The sequence below is a fragment of the Epinephelus lanceolatus genome, chromosome 16 (genome assembly GCF_041903045.1).
Source record: "Epinephelus lanceolatus isolate andai-2023 chromosome 16, ASM4190304v1, whole genome shotgun sequence".
Classification (NCBI taxonomy): domain Eukaryota; kingdom Metazoa; phylum Chordata; class Actinopteri; order Perciformes; family Serranidae; genus Epinephelus; species Epinephelus lanceolatus.
In genome coordinates this window covers 19,878,580-19,894,981 of record NC_135749.1, presented here as the reverse complement: position 1 = coordinate 19,894,981, position 16,402 = coordinate 19,878,580, and the positions used below count along the sequence as shown (strand labels likewise).

Genomic DNA, 16,402 nt, shown 5'->3' with positions numbered 1-16,402 from the left:
TGGGCTGTGGGAACATAGGGCTGACCCCGAAAGCTACTGAGTGTTGAAGTGTGGAGTAGATGGCTGTGCGCTAACGTTAGGCTGTACACCCAGTGCTTAGCTAAAGGCCTCAGCTAACTGGCTAACCGAAGCTACTGTTTTAAACTGCTTTTGCTATGCGGTGTACAGTAAGTTAAACTGCTAGTCTCAGTAAGATGAATTTAACAGTTAAATTGTGGAGAATCTAACAGAGTTAAGATGTGCAGCATGTCCATATTGACAGAAGTTGACACATTACTATGAGTGATGCCCGAGCTAAGCAGCTACTGCCGCTAGCTCGCTAGTTAAGCAGCTACTGCCGTTAGCATGAGCGATTAGCTGACAGGCAACAGTCAGACCTTGGGTGGAAGTAAGAGCTGCATTTATTTGTCAAAATGTGTGGCTGTACTCAGAGTTTGATTGTGAATTGGCTTTTGAGGAGACCTTTTATGCTTTCTCCCTTTTCCTTTGTGTTTTACACAGAGTTATAGCTGTAGGTCTCGGCTAACCGGCTAACCAATGCAATTGTTTTGAAATGCTTTTGCTACGTGGTGTACAGTAGGTTAAACTGCTAGTCTCAGTAAGATGAAATTAACAGTTAAATTGTGGAGAATCTAACAGAGCTAACAATGTGCAGCATGTCCATATTGACAAAAGTTTCGACGTGTCTTTCTGTGATGCCTGATCTGAGCAGTTAACTGCTGCTAGCTCAAGCGATTAGCCGACAGGCAGCAATCAGACCTGCATTTATTTGTCAAAATGTGTGGCTGTACTCTGAGTTTGATTGTGATTTGGCTTTAAGTATACGTTTTATGGCAAATGTACAATGTGTTTGATTACTTGGAGCTCTGTTACATGAAGGCCGTCCACTATATCGTTACTAAACATGTTCGTCTGATTTATACAGCTGAGGAGATCGTCCTAATACCATGATACCGCCCAAGCCTGTTCTCAAGTTTCGGGTTCCCACGGTCATGGAATACCTGGAAAACTCATGGAATTTCACAATTTCCAGGCCTGGAAAGTTATGTAATTAATAAAAATCATTGAAAGTTTTGGAAAAGTCACGGCATTTTGTTGTGTGTAATTAAGTTGTTGCAGTAATCTTCAATGCATTACCTTCCAGATAATATAACATACCAGCAAGTATTTTCTGTAGCTGCCAATGTAACATAGCTCTAATATTCCTCTATGTGTGACGCTTGTTTACCATCAATATGTTTCTTCATTTTCTCCCCACTAGCTAAAATTATGTTTGAATAGAGTTTGAATCTGATCTGTGTGAAAAACACCTGCTAAGTGGGGCAAGAAAAAAAGATCAAAGGTCCTTGAAAGGTCAAATTTTGTCCATGAAAATGTTTGGGAATCCTGGTTAATGTTCATCTAAAGCACATAGGAGGTTGGATATTGTTAAAGAACAGCTAAATGTTTTCTTTCACCCCCTCCCTCTTAACCCTCAGGTTCGACTCCTCATAACTGAGAGTTAGACGAAAACTCCAGCTCCAGCTGAAGGTGAGAGCTCAGCTAAGGTGAAGTGACATTGATGCCATTTGAAAATTTTCATAACATGCATATAATATTCTCGATTAATTTGATGCATTTTCTATCTAACACTAAAAGGCTTTTTTGTGATTATGCAGTTGACACACAAGTTAAGAATTTATAACAATTTGACCTGTGGACTTTCAGTGCATGCACATTTTTATATACATGACACATATACTTTGCTTCACACATTGCTTTTCATCTGTTTTATGTTGAATCTCTTCTGTGTGACATACAACTCCACACTGACAATGTCTTTAACTTGCCAGCAGGAATGCAGAGTGTCAGCTACGTCCGCTGTGTGAAGAGACTGTGGGGTCTAGCACAAGCATCCCGGCTGCAGAGATCCATATGTCAACTGCAACACAAAAAGGTATTGTCCAATTTTCAATTCACGGATTAGACATTTAGCAGATGTCCTTATCGGGAATTATAGGTAGAGTATTTTTGGGTGACATGCAGGAGACAAACTTTGGTTGGGGTAAGAAGACAGGGTTGGGTGCAGGTATTTCAAGTACTTAATACAAAACAGTGGACACTCCACCAATCATGACCAGTTAATGATATCATGGTAATGTCATTAGGGTTATCTTAGATTTGGCTTTACATTTAAAATTTTTAGCAAAATATCTTTGTTGCAAACTTTGTGGATAGTGACGTTAGACTCATGAACGAGTCATTCTTTTTGAACAACTCTTGAAGAGGAACTCAAATCACAAATGGTAGTAAATCCAAAGTCCTGCTTCTGTACAGTGCATGTGCCATTGTGCCTAACAGTCAGGTTAGCTCTTGTTTCTGTGACTTTCAAAGGACCAGAAAATAGCTGTGTGCCAACCAACCCCGATCTCCCTTATTAACAATCAATTGAAACAAAAAAATAGTAAATCCCTGTGCACAGCGGCGCAGTGCTTCTTCTAGGTGCCAGCTGGTGCAGGATAAATCACAGTCAAGAGTTCAAAAACTTCCAGCGCACACTAGAATATCAGGATTGACACAAAGTTTATTCAAAAATGTTTAACAACAAAAGGAGCGAACAACGCGTTTCGCTTGTTGCGTCATCAGATTCGCTCTTGATTGTCAAATCTTGGCAAATCTTCTTCTAATTCTAAAAAATGTTGCATAGCTTCAAGACCACCTATATGTGGAATGTTAGTATATAGGCTTTCCACATCGAAAGTTACCAAAAATGAATCTTTAGGCACTTTCAAACTAGACAATAATTTCAAGACATCACCAGTGTCTTGAATGTAAGAAGGCAAAGTCCCTACAATATCCTTAATGAAGTGATCAACAAACTTACTCAGTGGTTCAGATAAAGAATTATTCCCTGCAACAATAGGCCTTCCTGGTGGATTCTCCAGACTTTTATGGATTTTAGGGAGTAAATAAAATGTAGGCGTAACGGGGTGCTCTACTCTTAAATACTCATACTGAGCTTTAGTAATCCACTTCATTTCTAAGGCTCTATTTATGATTCTATCTCTATCAGCAGTAAACTGTCCGATGGGGTTGCTAGATAGTAGCTTATAAAAAACAGCATTACTCAATTGTCTCTCAGCCTCTGCAACATAATCAGTGGTATTTAACAGCACTATGGCACCTCCCTTATCTGCCTTTTTAATGACAATTTTTGGGTTAGACTAATTCTTTCAGGGCTTTCCTCTCTAAAAAACTAACATTAGAAAACTTAGATACAGGATTACACTTAATTACAGACGCAATATCGCTTTCCACTAATTTACTAAAGGTGGCTATAGTGGGATTAGGAGTGCCTGGTGGTGAGAATGTGGATTTCTTTTTAAATTTACTCTGATGTGGATTCGCATTTTCAGTTATATTGGAGTTACGGAAAAAAAATTTTAAATGAAGCTGTCTAAAAAATTTGTAACAATCTACCTTTAATTTAAAGGCATTAACTTTGTTAGTAGGTACAAAAGACAGTCCTCGATTCAACACACTTAGTTGTTCATTAGTCAATTCGTGATCAGATAGATTAATTACCGTTTGTTCTGGCTGCGTAATGTCCATCTGCGGGGGCTTCGGCTTCCTCTTCCCCCTCCTTGTGCGTATCTTTTTTCTGGAGGCTGCTTTGGACGTCCTCTGGCCTTGTTTCCGACTCCTAAAAAATGTCCATCTGTTGAGGATTCACTCGTTTGTCCCTGATCACTCGTTTCTTCTTCACTTGTCAACAGGTGCTCTCTGTTGATACGCTGGTCTCGTCGTTTAAATCCCCTGGTCCATGTGTTCTTCTCCCTTCGGACTTGGTAATTATAGGTGTGGCAGATGCACCCATTGCTCTAACACGTATGACACCAAAGAGTTCTGTCATTCTCATACAGGGAAGAAGTATAAAATCAAAGAGTTCATTAATTGTATTTCTACACATGTGGTGTATATGCTCAAATGTCAGTGTGGACTTATATATGTGGGCCAAACCAAACGTAATCTCAAACTGAGAATAGCTGAACACAAAGCAGCTATAAGAAATGAAAATATGGACTATGCTATTGCAAGACACTACAAGGACAGAAATCATGGTTCGGCCACCTCTCTTAAATTTATAGGTATTGAGAGAGTTAATCCCAATCCCAGAGGTGGTAACATCATTAACCAGCTATTGAAGAGAGAAGCCTACTGGATATACACCCTTAACTCTTTAGAGCCTCATGGACTAAATGAGACATTAGACTTGAGTCCATTTTTGTAAGCTCATTATATGTCTAATTTTTCTCTGCTTCTGTGTCTGCAGGTAATGTATAGGGAAAGTTGAGCCACTTTCACCTCTCCTGGCACATCCCCCTCCCCTCCTCCCCTGTGTAGACAGGAATGCTAGAGTAGATATTGTAGATTGTGGAATAACCTTTGTAACTTCTGGAGTATCTCCTCTTTTGTTTATATCTCTTATATTGGCCCACTTGTTTTTGATATGTATTTCTAAAAATTTTTTTGACTATTTGACTATTTATACTGTACTCACTCTCCCCTGTTTATATGAGTTGGTACAGCCAGATTATGTATTTTGCATTTTTATATCTCATCATTACAAGTATGTATAAATAATTATTATTATTATTTTTTTTTTTCCTCTTTTTTGATCTATACTATTTATATGGTTCACACTCTACTTCAAAATTAGAGTTGAATCTTGTCGGATGATGAACTGTGCAATTGTAAAGTATTTTCTTGTATCACTGTTTTGATATCTATTTCTATTTATATTGTATGCACTCTCCCTTTAATATTACAGCTAGGTTATGTACTTTGTATTTGTTTCTCATTGATTGATTGATTGTCTGATTGTTACTTGCCCTGACTATTTAAGCACACACCTGATGACAATCAAGAGCGAATCTGATGACGCAACAAGCGAAACGCGTTGTTCGCTCCTTTTGTTGTTAAACATTTTTGAATAAACTTTGTGTCAATCCTGATATTCTAGTGTGTGCTGGAAGTTTTTGAACTCTTGACACTAATCAATTGAAACCTTTGGGCCCCTGAGGGTCTGGGGGCCCAGGGCAGTTTCAGACACCATATACTTCACTTTTGCCCTCCTCCTGTCTGACTTGAAACACGGTTCAGAGGAGAACAGAGAAGAGTAGAGACCATGAGAACAAATAAATTAATTTCTTTCAAATGATGAGATCTTCTATACCTAAACAGAAGTCTGTCCTCATCACACACAATCAAACCAGGGGCACTAATTTCTTTACATCACCCAGGAAGGAGACCCTTAAGGTTAACTGTCTGCCACCCTGATGCGGAAAGAGCATGACGTGGTGGGTGTGGTGGCTGACAGCGAGTGTTTAAGTTGTCCTTTTAACTTTTGTTTCGTCCTTCCAGGTAATGGAGGACAAGCCATGGGCTCTGATCTCAGAGGTGGGAGAGCAAGATTACCTTGAAGAGTTCACTGACATAATAAAACAGCACTTTCAAATCATCTACTTCAAAGACTTCCTTCAAAACCCTCAGCTGCACGGCCCTAAAATCCAGGCCATACTTGTGTGGGCTGTCTCCACTATAGTACAGCCACAGCTGCTCAGTTTGCTCCCCTCGCTAAAGGTGGTTGCCAACGGAGGAGTGGGCATCGACCACCTGGATGTGCCGTACATCAGCAGTCTGGGAGTGAAGGTGACCAACACGCCTGGTGTGGTGAGTGATGCCACTGCAGATATGGCAATGGGACTGCTTCTGGCATCGGCACGCAAGATCGTTGAAGGTGAGTCAAGACCATAATCATGAATTCTTATATGCCACAGTGTTTCCAAAACTCCCGAGGTCGAAAGTTAACTGAATCCTTTCAATTACAAAACCAAGACTTACAGCTTTTCCACTTGGAAATCAAATCTGACAAAAATGAAAACATAATGTGCTCATAAATTCTTTGTTGCTGAAGGCAAAATAAGTGGCAGTATAAAAATGTGAAGATAAAGATAAATAAATAAATCTTGCTTTTCTGAGGGGATGTTTGTTTTTCTGTAGGTCACCAAATAGCAGTTGTCCCAAACAGCACCCACATGACACGAAGGCTGATGGGAGAGGAAGTCACAGGGTCGACGATGGGGATTATTGGAATGGGAGATATTGGCTGCAAAATTGCTAAAAGAGGCAAAGGATTTGACATGAAGATCCTGTATCACAACAGGAACAAGAGGTAAAGGTTTGATAGGTAATTTGGTTAATTTAGAAAAATTGTGGCAAGTTCAGTCTCAGTTTCAAGTCTACTTTTTAAGGAGTCAGGATTTTATTTCAAGACCAGTCAAGATCGAAACTGCAGGAATATCACTAAATTACATGTGCAAAAAAGGAGTTTTGAATAAAGATGGTTAAGCTGATTTGTCATAACCTGGCTCTTGGGCCATGACAAATATGAGATGCACTGTTTTGAAGGATTAAGCAAAGTATTTTACAAAATAGACCCCTCCCCCACTGCCAGTAGACCAGAGCTGTGTACATGGCTCTGCAGCAGACCTTGCCTTTTTGTGTGTGTATCTTGGTCTTGTCTCGGTCTTGACACACTAGTCATGACTTGGTCTTGGTTCAGGTGGTCTTGACCACAACACTGCAAATTTATAGCAAATCTTGAAACAACTGGTTGTACAGCCAAAACATAAAAGAAGGGGAAAAGAAGATTTTGGAAATCCTATAATGGACCAAAAAATAATTGCCAAATTGTGTACTCACTACTATAACCAGATATTTCAGAGCACTGAATCATGAGAGAGTGTTAATGGTGAGCTTCATGTTTTCTCTGTGCTGTTCAGGAGCATTGAAGATGAGCAGGCGGTGGGTGCCAGTTACTGTGAGAACATGGACGAACTGCTGAAAGAGTCAGACTTTGTCGTGCTGGCTGTCAACCTCACCCCTGAAACCACAGGACTGATTAGCCACAGAGAGCTGGCCCTCATGAAACCCACAGCAACACTGGTCAACATCAGCAGAGGTGAGGTTAATGTGTCTCCTTGTCTTTACTAATCTTGGTTAAAGAATTATTAAGGTTTCTGTGAGGTCATTATGAAACACTGATGTCTAATGTTTTACCTTTCATGCCTCAGGTCTGGTTGTGGACCAGGATGCTTTAGTCAAAGCTCTGCAGTCGGGAACAATCCATGCGGCGGCATTAGATGTGACTTACCCTGAACCTTTACCGAGGTCTCACTACACTCTTAAACCACAATCACAACTTATTAAACTGTACCTTTAGCAGCAGAGCTGAGTATGTGGGTTGTGCCCATGAAAAATTTGCCAAGTCTTCTCTGCCAACGCCAAACAGCTTTTTCTCTTTGCTGTTGACTCTTGTTTGGTGGTGTTTGGTGGATTGGATGATTGAAGTCTGAAGAAACAAGACATATTGGCAATTTAACAATTTATTCATTTAACGAACAGGAGCCTCAGTAGCGTGTGGAAGAACCATACACAGCCACAACAGCCTGGCACCTCCTCTTCATGCTGGTCACCAGCCTGGTCACACAATGCTGTGGGATGGCATCCCATTCTTCAACCAGCATTTGTCACAAGTCAGCCAACGTGTTTGTGTTGGTCACTCTGACACGAACAACATGCCCAAGCTGATCCCACAAGTGTGCAATGGGGTTGAGGTCAGGACTGCTGGCAGGCCATTCCATCCTCTCCACTCCCAAATTCTGGATGTAGTCTCTGATAAACCCCGTTCTGTGGGGGTGAGCGTTGTCATCTTGGAGAATAGAGTTCGGTCCCAGACTGTGGAGATATGGGATTGCCACTGGTTGCAGAATTTCATCTCGATATCTCTCTGCATTAAGATTGCCTCCAATGATGACAAGCCTTGTTTTTCCAGTGAGGGAGATGCCACCCCACACCATCACACTGCCTCCACCAAAAGATGTTACTCTATCGGTGCAGCAATCAGCAAAGCGTTCTGCGAGTCTTCTCCACACTTTGACCTTACAATCCAGCTGCTGTATGCAGAATCTGGACTCATCGCTGAACATAACTTTCCTCCACATGTTCAGGTTCCATGTATGTGTTGCCGACACCAGCGCAAACAGGTCTGACGGTGAAGGACAGTCATGGAAGGCCTCCTGGCAGCCATATGAGACTGGAGATTGGCTGCGTGCAGTCTGTTCTGGATTGTCTGGGCAGAGAGCCATCGGCCATATTGTCCTGCAAACCTTGACTGCAAATCTGTAGAAGACTGCCTACTGTTCCTAAATGCTGACAGGATGAGGAAATGGTCTTCTTGGGGTGCCGTCTTCTTGGGACGCCCACCGCGCGGCCTGTCTCTGACATCCCTGTTATATAGAACTTGGCCTTCAGTTTGCAGATGGTACTAGTGCTCACTCCAAATAATGCTGCAACTTGGTTTTGCGGAATACCAGCTTGAAGTTGCCCTATCGCACAGGCCCTATCCAGATCAGTCAAACGTGAATGCTGATTCTTGGAGCCCATGCTCAGCACCTGGGGGTACCAGAAGCTCAAAACAAGAGTCAGTAGCAACAGCAAAAAAAGCTGTTTGGCATTGGTAGAGAAGATTTGGCAAATTTTTCATGGGTGCAACCCACATAAGCAGCTCTGCTGCTCATCCCACAAATGCATGTTCCTTACAAATGTGGCACCATTTAAAAGGGAAATAAACAGTCTTTCCAACGGTATAAGATTTATTGCCAAGAAGCATTGTTACAACAAAGAACTAACCTGCCAAACACAAATTTCCTTACTTTTTGTGCTTAGTTTAGATTCATAAATAGCACTACAGGTAAGAGGTAAAATGTGTATTTCTAATTTTGTGGTGAACTGTCCCTTTGATATATTAATATAGCTAAGAAAGATGAGATGAAATTGTTTTCCTTTTAGGATCAAGGCTGTTTTTTGTATTACAACTACAAATATTATGATATTGACTTTTCTTTAGGCTGCACATGGCAGTATGTTTTATCAATCAAATGGGTTTGTGTGATGTGAAAGACATCACTTGTAGTTCTAACTGAACCAAGAATTATCATTCTGCATCTCTGCTGCAGTTTTTAGCATCTTTTAACTCCTTGTTTTGGTTTGCTGACCCGTATCTTTGCTCTCATCAACCATGTTTCCAGCTTTAGCTGACAGCAAGCTAACAATAGTGAAAGGAAGCAGAATTGAACATTCATCAACACTCAACCAACTCCTTGCTGGCTCCTAACATCTCTTCTTCATCTTGTGCAGGGATCATCCTCTCCTTGGCCTTCCTAACGTGGTGATCACACCCCACTATGGCACCAACACCTACACTACAACAACAAAGCTGGTGCAGAGGATGGTAGAAAATGCTGTGGCTGCAGTGAACGGCCAGTCTGTTCCCAATGAAGTCAAACCAAAATGACTTCACTGATGGTGCTTCATCTGTCTGCAGTTAGGAGTGTTTTCCTACTCTAAGATGATGTACATAAAGTTAACCTGTTAGGTTGTTTGATAAACATGATAATTATTGTTACATTAGGATAACTAATGCATCAAATACATTTCATTGCGCAACTCTGTCTTGTAGAATGAGTGTTGAGTTTGTAAATAAATTTTCACTTGTACACTTCTACTCTGACTCCTTCAATTATTTGATTGTTGTGTTTTTTTTCCGTCTTCAAAAGGGGACATAACATACAGCATAAAGTGTTCAACTCCAGTGTTAGGAATTACAATAGACCTGTGAAAGCCTTACTAATCTCTCTGTGATCAGTGGTTAAAGAGGACATTCTGTATTCAACGGTCAGTCCTGGGTTTAGACAGCTTTGCATCAAAGGAAAATAAATGTACCAACACAGTTATTAGAAACTTTATATTAAAGCCATGTTTCCCCAACCCAGTAGGAGGAAATTATATTGTCAAGCAATTTGATGTCGAAGAGGTTCAGAAAATAAGGAAAGAATATATTTCTTTTCAAACAAAAAAGGCAACAAGAATAAAAAGGAGAAACAATCAGGTAAACAAAAAAAGAAACACAAGAGAGCAAGGCAAGATACTTTAAAAGAGCAAGGACCAAGATACAGTACTATTTAATTTGTCCATATATTTTAGCAACTTAAAGAAGTTGGCAAAGTTATTTATAAACACAGTGAAAGAGGGAGTACATCCTTTCCACTTACAAGCATGATTGTGGTATTTACTCCAAATAACGACAAGACCAGGGGCGTAAATATAGATAGTGCAGGCAGTGCAACTGCACTGGGGCCCCTGGGATGGAGGGGTCCCTAGAGAGAGTGGGCCCTTTCAAGTGATTCAGATTGCGACCTTTGAAATATACCTGTGTTCAAAGATAAATGATAAAAGAAAGAATATTACTAATAAAAAAATGGGAAAATGGGACTATTTTTAAATAGTCAGTATCTATCTAAAACAAAAGTTTATGCTTTTTTTCCATATCAGCTCAAAAATCTATAAATCTACCATAAAAACTTCAATTAAATCATTAATTACTGACTTCTTTTTATATTTTTTGTCAGATGATAATTGCTGGGTAATATGTATGTTGATGTCCAATATCAAGTCTCTATTTGTGGTAGGACAACAAATGCATGATAGTGTGCACTTGGGGCCCGTCAAAATGCCCTTACATCACTGAACAAGATTAATGGTGTCTGAAATGTTTGCATCCAGGTTGTCCATAAAATAAATTTTATCAGTGTAACTAAATGGAGGTATATCACCCATTAACAGCCAGTTATGAATATCAAGCAAAAAAAATTGTACACATAGACATTTAAATAATAGCCTACAGAAATAGATCTTTCCCACCAATAAAGAGAATTTCTAGGTTGCAGATCTTTACTACGCAAGAAATCTTTGCGGAAATGAGATTTGACCATCAATATGCCTGATTAAAATACAAAATCCTAAAATATTATTTCAAATATACGTCCTACAGGATAGAAATAGGCCGATATAGACAGATATTGACAGATGGTACAGATATTTACTAAATAAGTCCCCGAACTAAACCTTCACAGATACATTTCATTCAGGCATTTTACAGGACGTACTAAAGCCGCTCAATCATCAACAATCGACGTGACGTCAGAGCCCAGAAGGTCCCCAGCAGCAGGCATGAAAACAGAAGCGAAAGCTGCCGGGAGAATATAAATTTAAATAAAACATTTAACTTAAATCTCTTCCTCTTAATATTTTAAGCTCCGTGTGTCTGCTCGCTAAACGGCGCCATGTTTATCTCTTCACAAAACTCACCGCCCTGCTTCAAAGATTTCACCCTCGTCATGGTGAGTGACACATCTGGAGGTTTTTGCCTCCACCTGCACAGTGACAAAAATACACGTGTTAATGTTGTAATTACCAACGAGTCGGTGCTTCAGCCTTTTAGTTTCGTTCTTTACTCAAGTGTTTTATCAATACCAGCCAAGTTGTAACCAGTTGTATTCAGATATATGACTGAGAATCACAGATTAGCAGCGGTACAGGAAGTGTCCAGACACCTCTTTCAAAGTAAAAGCACCAGTACTGCACTGTTATGTTACAAATAAAAATCCTGCACACTGGAAAATGATTTATAAACGTAATTGCAGCCCTTGCAATGTCCCACTGTGGAATAAGAGCGCAATATTGAGTAAATAAAAAGTAGACTTGATGGAGAGACAAGTAGCAGTCATTTGATGAATGTGAATGGGAACACACTTGACTTTTATCAGAAAGTAAAACCTCAAAGTATTTCTTTTTATTTTGTCTTTAATTTTTGTTTTTAATTCGGTTTAGTTTCCGGGGTGGGTTTGCTTGTTTCAGTGTGGTAATCATTGTTAAAAATATTAGTTGTAGTATTTTTTTTGTAGTTTTTTATTTAATAATATGGCACAGGGGCAAGATTTAAGAAGCTCAAAATAGGCATTAAAATACAAATACAGCGCTTTGTGATGGCTAATAATACACAGCTATGTAGACATCCCAGTGTTAATGCACCAGTTCCCTTTTCATGCCTGTTGAGTTGACAGATTTGACCAGCCTAACAGAAACTAAAACTAAAAACATTTGTTTTGTTGTTTTTAAACATTGGTTTTCTTTTTTCCCCTAAAGTCTAGTTTATATTTTTATTTCATTTTCACAATTTCTTTTAGTTTTTTAGTTTAGTTTTAGCTAACCTTTTTACAGTGGTACATATTAAAAAAATCTATCTATTATATTTTTTCTGTTCTACATTTGTTTTTCTTGTCTATGCCTCAGTACACCAAGGCAAATTCCTTGTAAGTGAAAACCTACTTGGCATTAAACTGTATTCTGATTTATTGTTGTTTATTCTCCCCCCAGCCAGCAGTGGCTGTTGGTAATGTGGGCCAGCTTGCTGTGGATCTCATGGTGTCCACTCTCAACATGAGCAGAGTGGGCTACATACACACAGACTGTCTCATCCCCATGACTGGAAACAACCCGTATGCCACCTGCAAAGAAGATGCTGAGGAGCTGCACACCTCTGCAGAAGGTACCATCTCAGTGAATGTGCACATTTCTCTTGTGAAGTATGTTCTTTATTAGACCAGCATATTAATCTGTCAACTTTTCCTTATCAACAGTTTACACAGCAGCAGAACTGAAGGTGGCAGTTCTTCAGATCAGGGCACCAATTATTCAGGTAAAATCACAGTCTACTGGTTAGCATTAAATCTTAATTTATTTATGACCCTAAGAAGAGGGGTTTTTTAAGCCTACCTTCTATTTTTTTGTCAGCTGTTTACATGAACCTACAATCGAAGTGGCTTTACTGTATTTGTAGCTCTAACCTTTGTTTTAATTGCAGAATAAATCGAAAAGGTTCTGTCAGCTGCTCGTATCTTGGATCAAAGCTAGCGGGTTCTCCAGGACGGTCGTTCTGTCCAGCAGCCACGCCTACCAGAGGGATGACCAACAGCTGCAAGGGTAATTAACCTGTGCTTCCAGTTATCGCTGTATTTATTTTCCTCTACATCTTTGCTGACAAATATGTGTCCATGTCAGCACTCCTCTGAGGTACCTGCTCACTCCGTCTCTGCTGAAGGTGAGTGCGGAGGCGTTGAAGGAGCTCGGCTGGAGGGAGATGGAGCGTGTGTCGGCCTTCCCAGGAATAACAGACGCCAACACAGAGCCTCGCCTCTACATACCTGGAGGAGGCATAACCAAAGGACTCTACACAGACAGGTACAGAGAGAGAGAGAGCGCCACAGCAACCTGTCAGCAACTTTACACAGACCTCAAATCATCAATCAGTGAATCACTTTCATAAGTTTAAGAAGTAAAAAGTTGTAGCTGTCCTCTGTCTTACGAGACATGAGTCATCGTTCCATATAATTACAGCAACAGACTGCATGATGAGCTGGTTATGTCGCATTCTGATGTAATTTACTCATTAAATGCAGTCATAATTGTGCACCAGCTGTGTGTGTGTGTGTGTGTGTGTGTGTGTGTGTGTGTGTCTAACAAGAAGCATGTGATGTGTAGCCATGTGATGACTGGAACCATGACTATGAAAAAGTTTGTTCTTTGGTGAATACATTGCTCTTTTGTACAATTCTAACAAACTGCACTGAAAAACTAACATGCTGAATCCATAGAGAGAACGCTTCTCAAGCATCACACTCATTCACTCACTTATGTTGTGCTACTGAAGAATTGTGCGTGTCTACTACTAGATGTTTACTGAAAGGAATACTCAATCCACAAAATGACCATTTGTATATCAGTTACTCACCTTGTGTTACCATGGATTCGTATAGAAAATGTTGTTCGTCACACATGCCTCCACAGTGAGCGGAGAATCCAAAAATGGCAAACATCCATCATGTTTAACGGCAGCAAAACTATATCAAAACATCCGTACACAAACTCTCATTCAACGAGTGGAGTCTCAATTACCTAGCTGTATGCCCAGTACTTCCCACATATGCATTTAAGATTTAAAACACATCGGTATAAAAAGTCTACCAATGGGTGCCCCTAAATTCTACACACAGAACCTTTGAATGTAACAGCTGCTTTTTATACATCTAACCGTGTGTGCTGGATGTGTGTTCAGTTGTGCAGAGGATCTCCCGCTGGCTGTGCTGCTGCTCTTCTGTTCGGAAGGCGACAACATCCCAGACGCCTTCACGCTTGTCAACCACCTCAACGACTGGCTTCATCTGCTGGACAATCCTGTAAGTCACAGAGCCACTAATACTTTACTGTGCTGTAGGAAATAAACTTGAAACATGCTCATCAGTCATGGTATGACAGCATGCTTAGTTTGGTCCGGTATAAATCACTGTGCACTGCAATGTGTGGCTTGAGATTGTAACTTTCTAATTATGGTTTTGTCTCATTCACATTTCAGAGCCAAACGCCCAACAAATGGAAGATCCCAACGTCCTGGAGTCTTCTTTTTGGCAGTGGCATCCCTCCAGCTCTGTTCTGATACACACGAATTTAGTTTGTGCTTTTTTTAACAGATAATTAGCTTCTGGAAAATACACCTAAGACTTATAAATGTGAGTTTATCTGGTCTGAACCTAAAACTTGGTTGTAAACTGACCCCACAAGAACCTCTCCTTTATTTTGATAATAATCTTTAGATGTACAATCATTACATCATGTACAGGAAATGACCCAAACGTGCACTTTTGGATTATTATTTCCTTGTAATTGAATGATTTTTTTCCTAATAAAAATATTATAACAAGAATCCAGTGTAAATTTATCCAAACCGATAAAGACTTTGATAGTGTTACTCTTAATGGACCCTGCCCCCGCCTGCCTGACTGAAACTGGTTGGCCAGGTGCCACACTGTATTCCTGGCAGTCCCGCCCCCCTGTAATTTGATTCCTGTTTTACAAACATGTTACAACAACTTACATAGTGCTAACAAGACAGCGCTCTGATTCACACTGTGACCATGAACTGTTGGTTTGCCAAGTTTGTGGTTTTCCTTTCTGCCTGCATCATTGTTTTGGGTGGTTTCTGTGTAGGACTGTTTGTGGGAAAGGAATGTACCGACAGCGTTTTTTTTTTTAAAGAGGGAACCATGAAATGAAGGTTTGGCTCTCAGAAAGACACATCCATCATTTGAGAAATACTGAAGTTAAAATCAAAATGTTACTAATATTTATAAGCCACTAAAAGCATTTGCTTAAAAAACACTGCAAACATGGCTCAGGAATGGCCCAAGGAATGTGACAAAGACCTCAAAGTGTCAACCTGGCCTCCAAATTCCCCAGATCCCAATCTGAATGAGCATCTGTGGCACGTGCCATTAACCCACCTCACAACCCACTGGACTAAATGGATCTGCCGCCAACGCACTGGTGCCAGACACTCCCAGAGATCCTGTGTCCATGCACCAACAGGTCAGAGCCAAGTCTGATCCAAGGACCACCTTGGATTAGGGGTACATCTGGGGTACCGCCACATCACAAGAATCCTTGAGCAGATTGGGACCTGGGAAATTTAGAGGCCAGGTCGACACCTTGAGAATTTTGTCACACTCCACAGGCCATTTCTGAACAGCTTTTGTAGTGTGGCACACTGCTTTTTTCTGTCTGGGAGTACTGTTGCCATGAGGGAGGTACTTGGTCTGCAACGGTGTTTGAGTGGGTGGATCATGTCAGGTGATATCCACATGAATGCCAGAGGCAAAGGTTTCCCAGCAGAACAATGCATTGGAACAAAATAATCAAAGTTATTCACTTCACCTGTCAGTGGTTTTAATGTTTTGGCTGATCAGTGTATCTAACTAATTTTAAGACAAAGGGTAAAACTTTTAATCACAAACATCACCATGAAACTTCCTCAGTTGATTGCTTAAGACAGTTTTTTTTGTACTACAATTATTGTCTTCAAAGATATGTTAAAGTATGCAAATGTGCATTATCTGATGACATATGCACTGTGTTTGCATCAAAGTTTAATTTTGTTGACATATCTCTCTTAATCCCTCCATAAATCTGATATTAAAAAAGCCATGTTTTTAGGAATATGTGTCGTATAATATAAATATACGTAGATGGGCATAATACTGGACAGTTTGGTGTATGTAAGTCGCCATGAAACTTCCCCAGTTTATTACTCATATTAAGACAATTTTTATAAGTTTTCTGAGATTTTGTTTAAAAGCGCAAATGATGCACTATTAATTTAAAGGTCCAGGGTGTAGGATTTAGGGTGATAAATTGGCGGAAATGGAATATAAAAAGTGTTTTCTTTAGTGTATAATCACATGAAAATAAGATTTGTTGTGCTTTTGTTGGCTGAAAATCAGCCATATCTGTCTGGTTTATAAATGAGGTGAGCATACATTGGCAGGTAATGGGCAAGCAGGCTGCCTGGGATGTGGTGAACAGCATATGAGAAAAATGTTCTTTGTAATGTGAAACTGCTTTTTTGTGT

At 40.1% G+C, this 16,402-nt stretch overlaps 2 protein-coding genes across 11 annotated transcripts; both read left to right on the top strand.

The window, feature by feature from the left end:
• On the top strand, positions 1 to 9,607 carry LOC117263531 (putative 2-ketogluconate reductase). 10 transcript variants are annotated; one of them, XM_078175523.1, is made up of 10 exons: positions 1 to 167; positions 926 to 1,047; positions 1,479 to 1,530; positions 1,836 to 1,936; positions 3,756 to 3,827; positions 5,404 to 5,779; positions 6,043 to 6,214; positions 6,825 to 7,003; positions 7,116 to 7,212; positions 9,241 to 9,607. In XM_078175523.1, exons 4-10 carry the CDS (start codon positions 1,838 to 1,840, stop codon positions 9,395 to 9,397), a joined length of 1,152 nt encoding a protein of 383 aa, XP_078031649.1. In that variant the 5' UTR covers positions 1 to 167; positions 926 to 1,047; positions 1,479 to 1,530; positions 1,836 to 1,837; the 3' UTR covers positions 9,398 to 9,607. The 10 variants fall into 10 exon arrangements, with proteins under 10 accessions (XP_078031649.1, XP_033492894.1, XP_033492891.1 ...); XM_033637003.2 differs by having other exon boundaries at positions 926 to 1,530; positions 1,833 to 1,936; XM_033637000.2 differs by having other exon boundaries at positions 926 to 1,547.
• A 1,469-nt stretch (positions 9,608 to 11,076) lies between these two features.
• psmg2 (proteasome (prosome, macropain) assembly chaperone 2) lies at positions 11,077 to 14,701 on the top strand. The gene is made up of 7 exons (XM_033636651.2): positions 11,077 to 11,282; positions 12,319 to 12,490; positions 12,582 to 12,640; positions 12,806 to 12,924; positions 13,003 to 13,182; positions 14,057 to 14,177; positions 14,354 to 14,701. Exons 1-7 carry the CDS (start codon positions 11,226 to 11,228, stop codon positions 14,432 to 14,434), a joined length of 789 nt encoding a protein of 262 aa, XP_033492542.1. The 5' UTR covers positions 11,077 to 11,225; the 3' UTR covers positions 14,435 to 14,701.
• Positions 14,702 to 16,402: the final 1,701 nt, after the last annotated feature.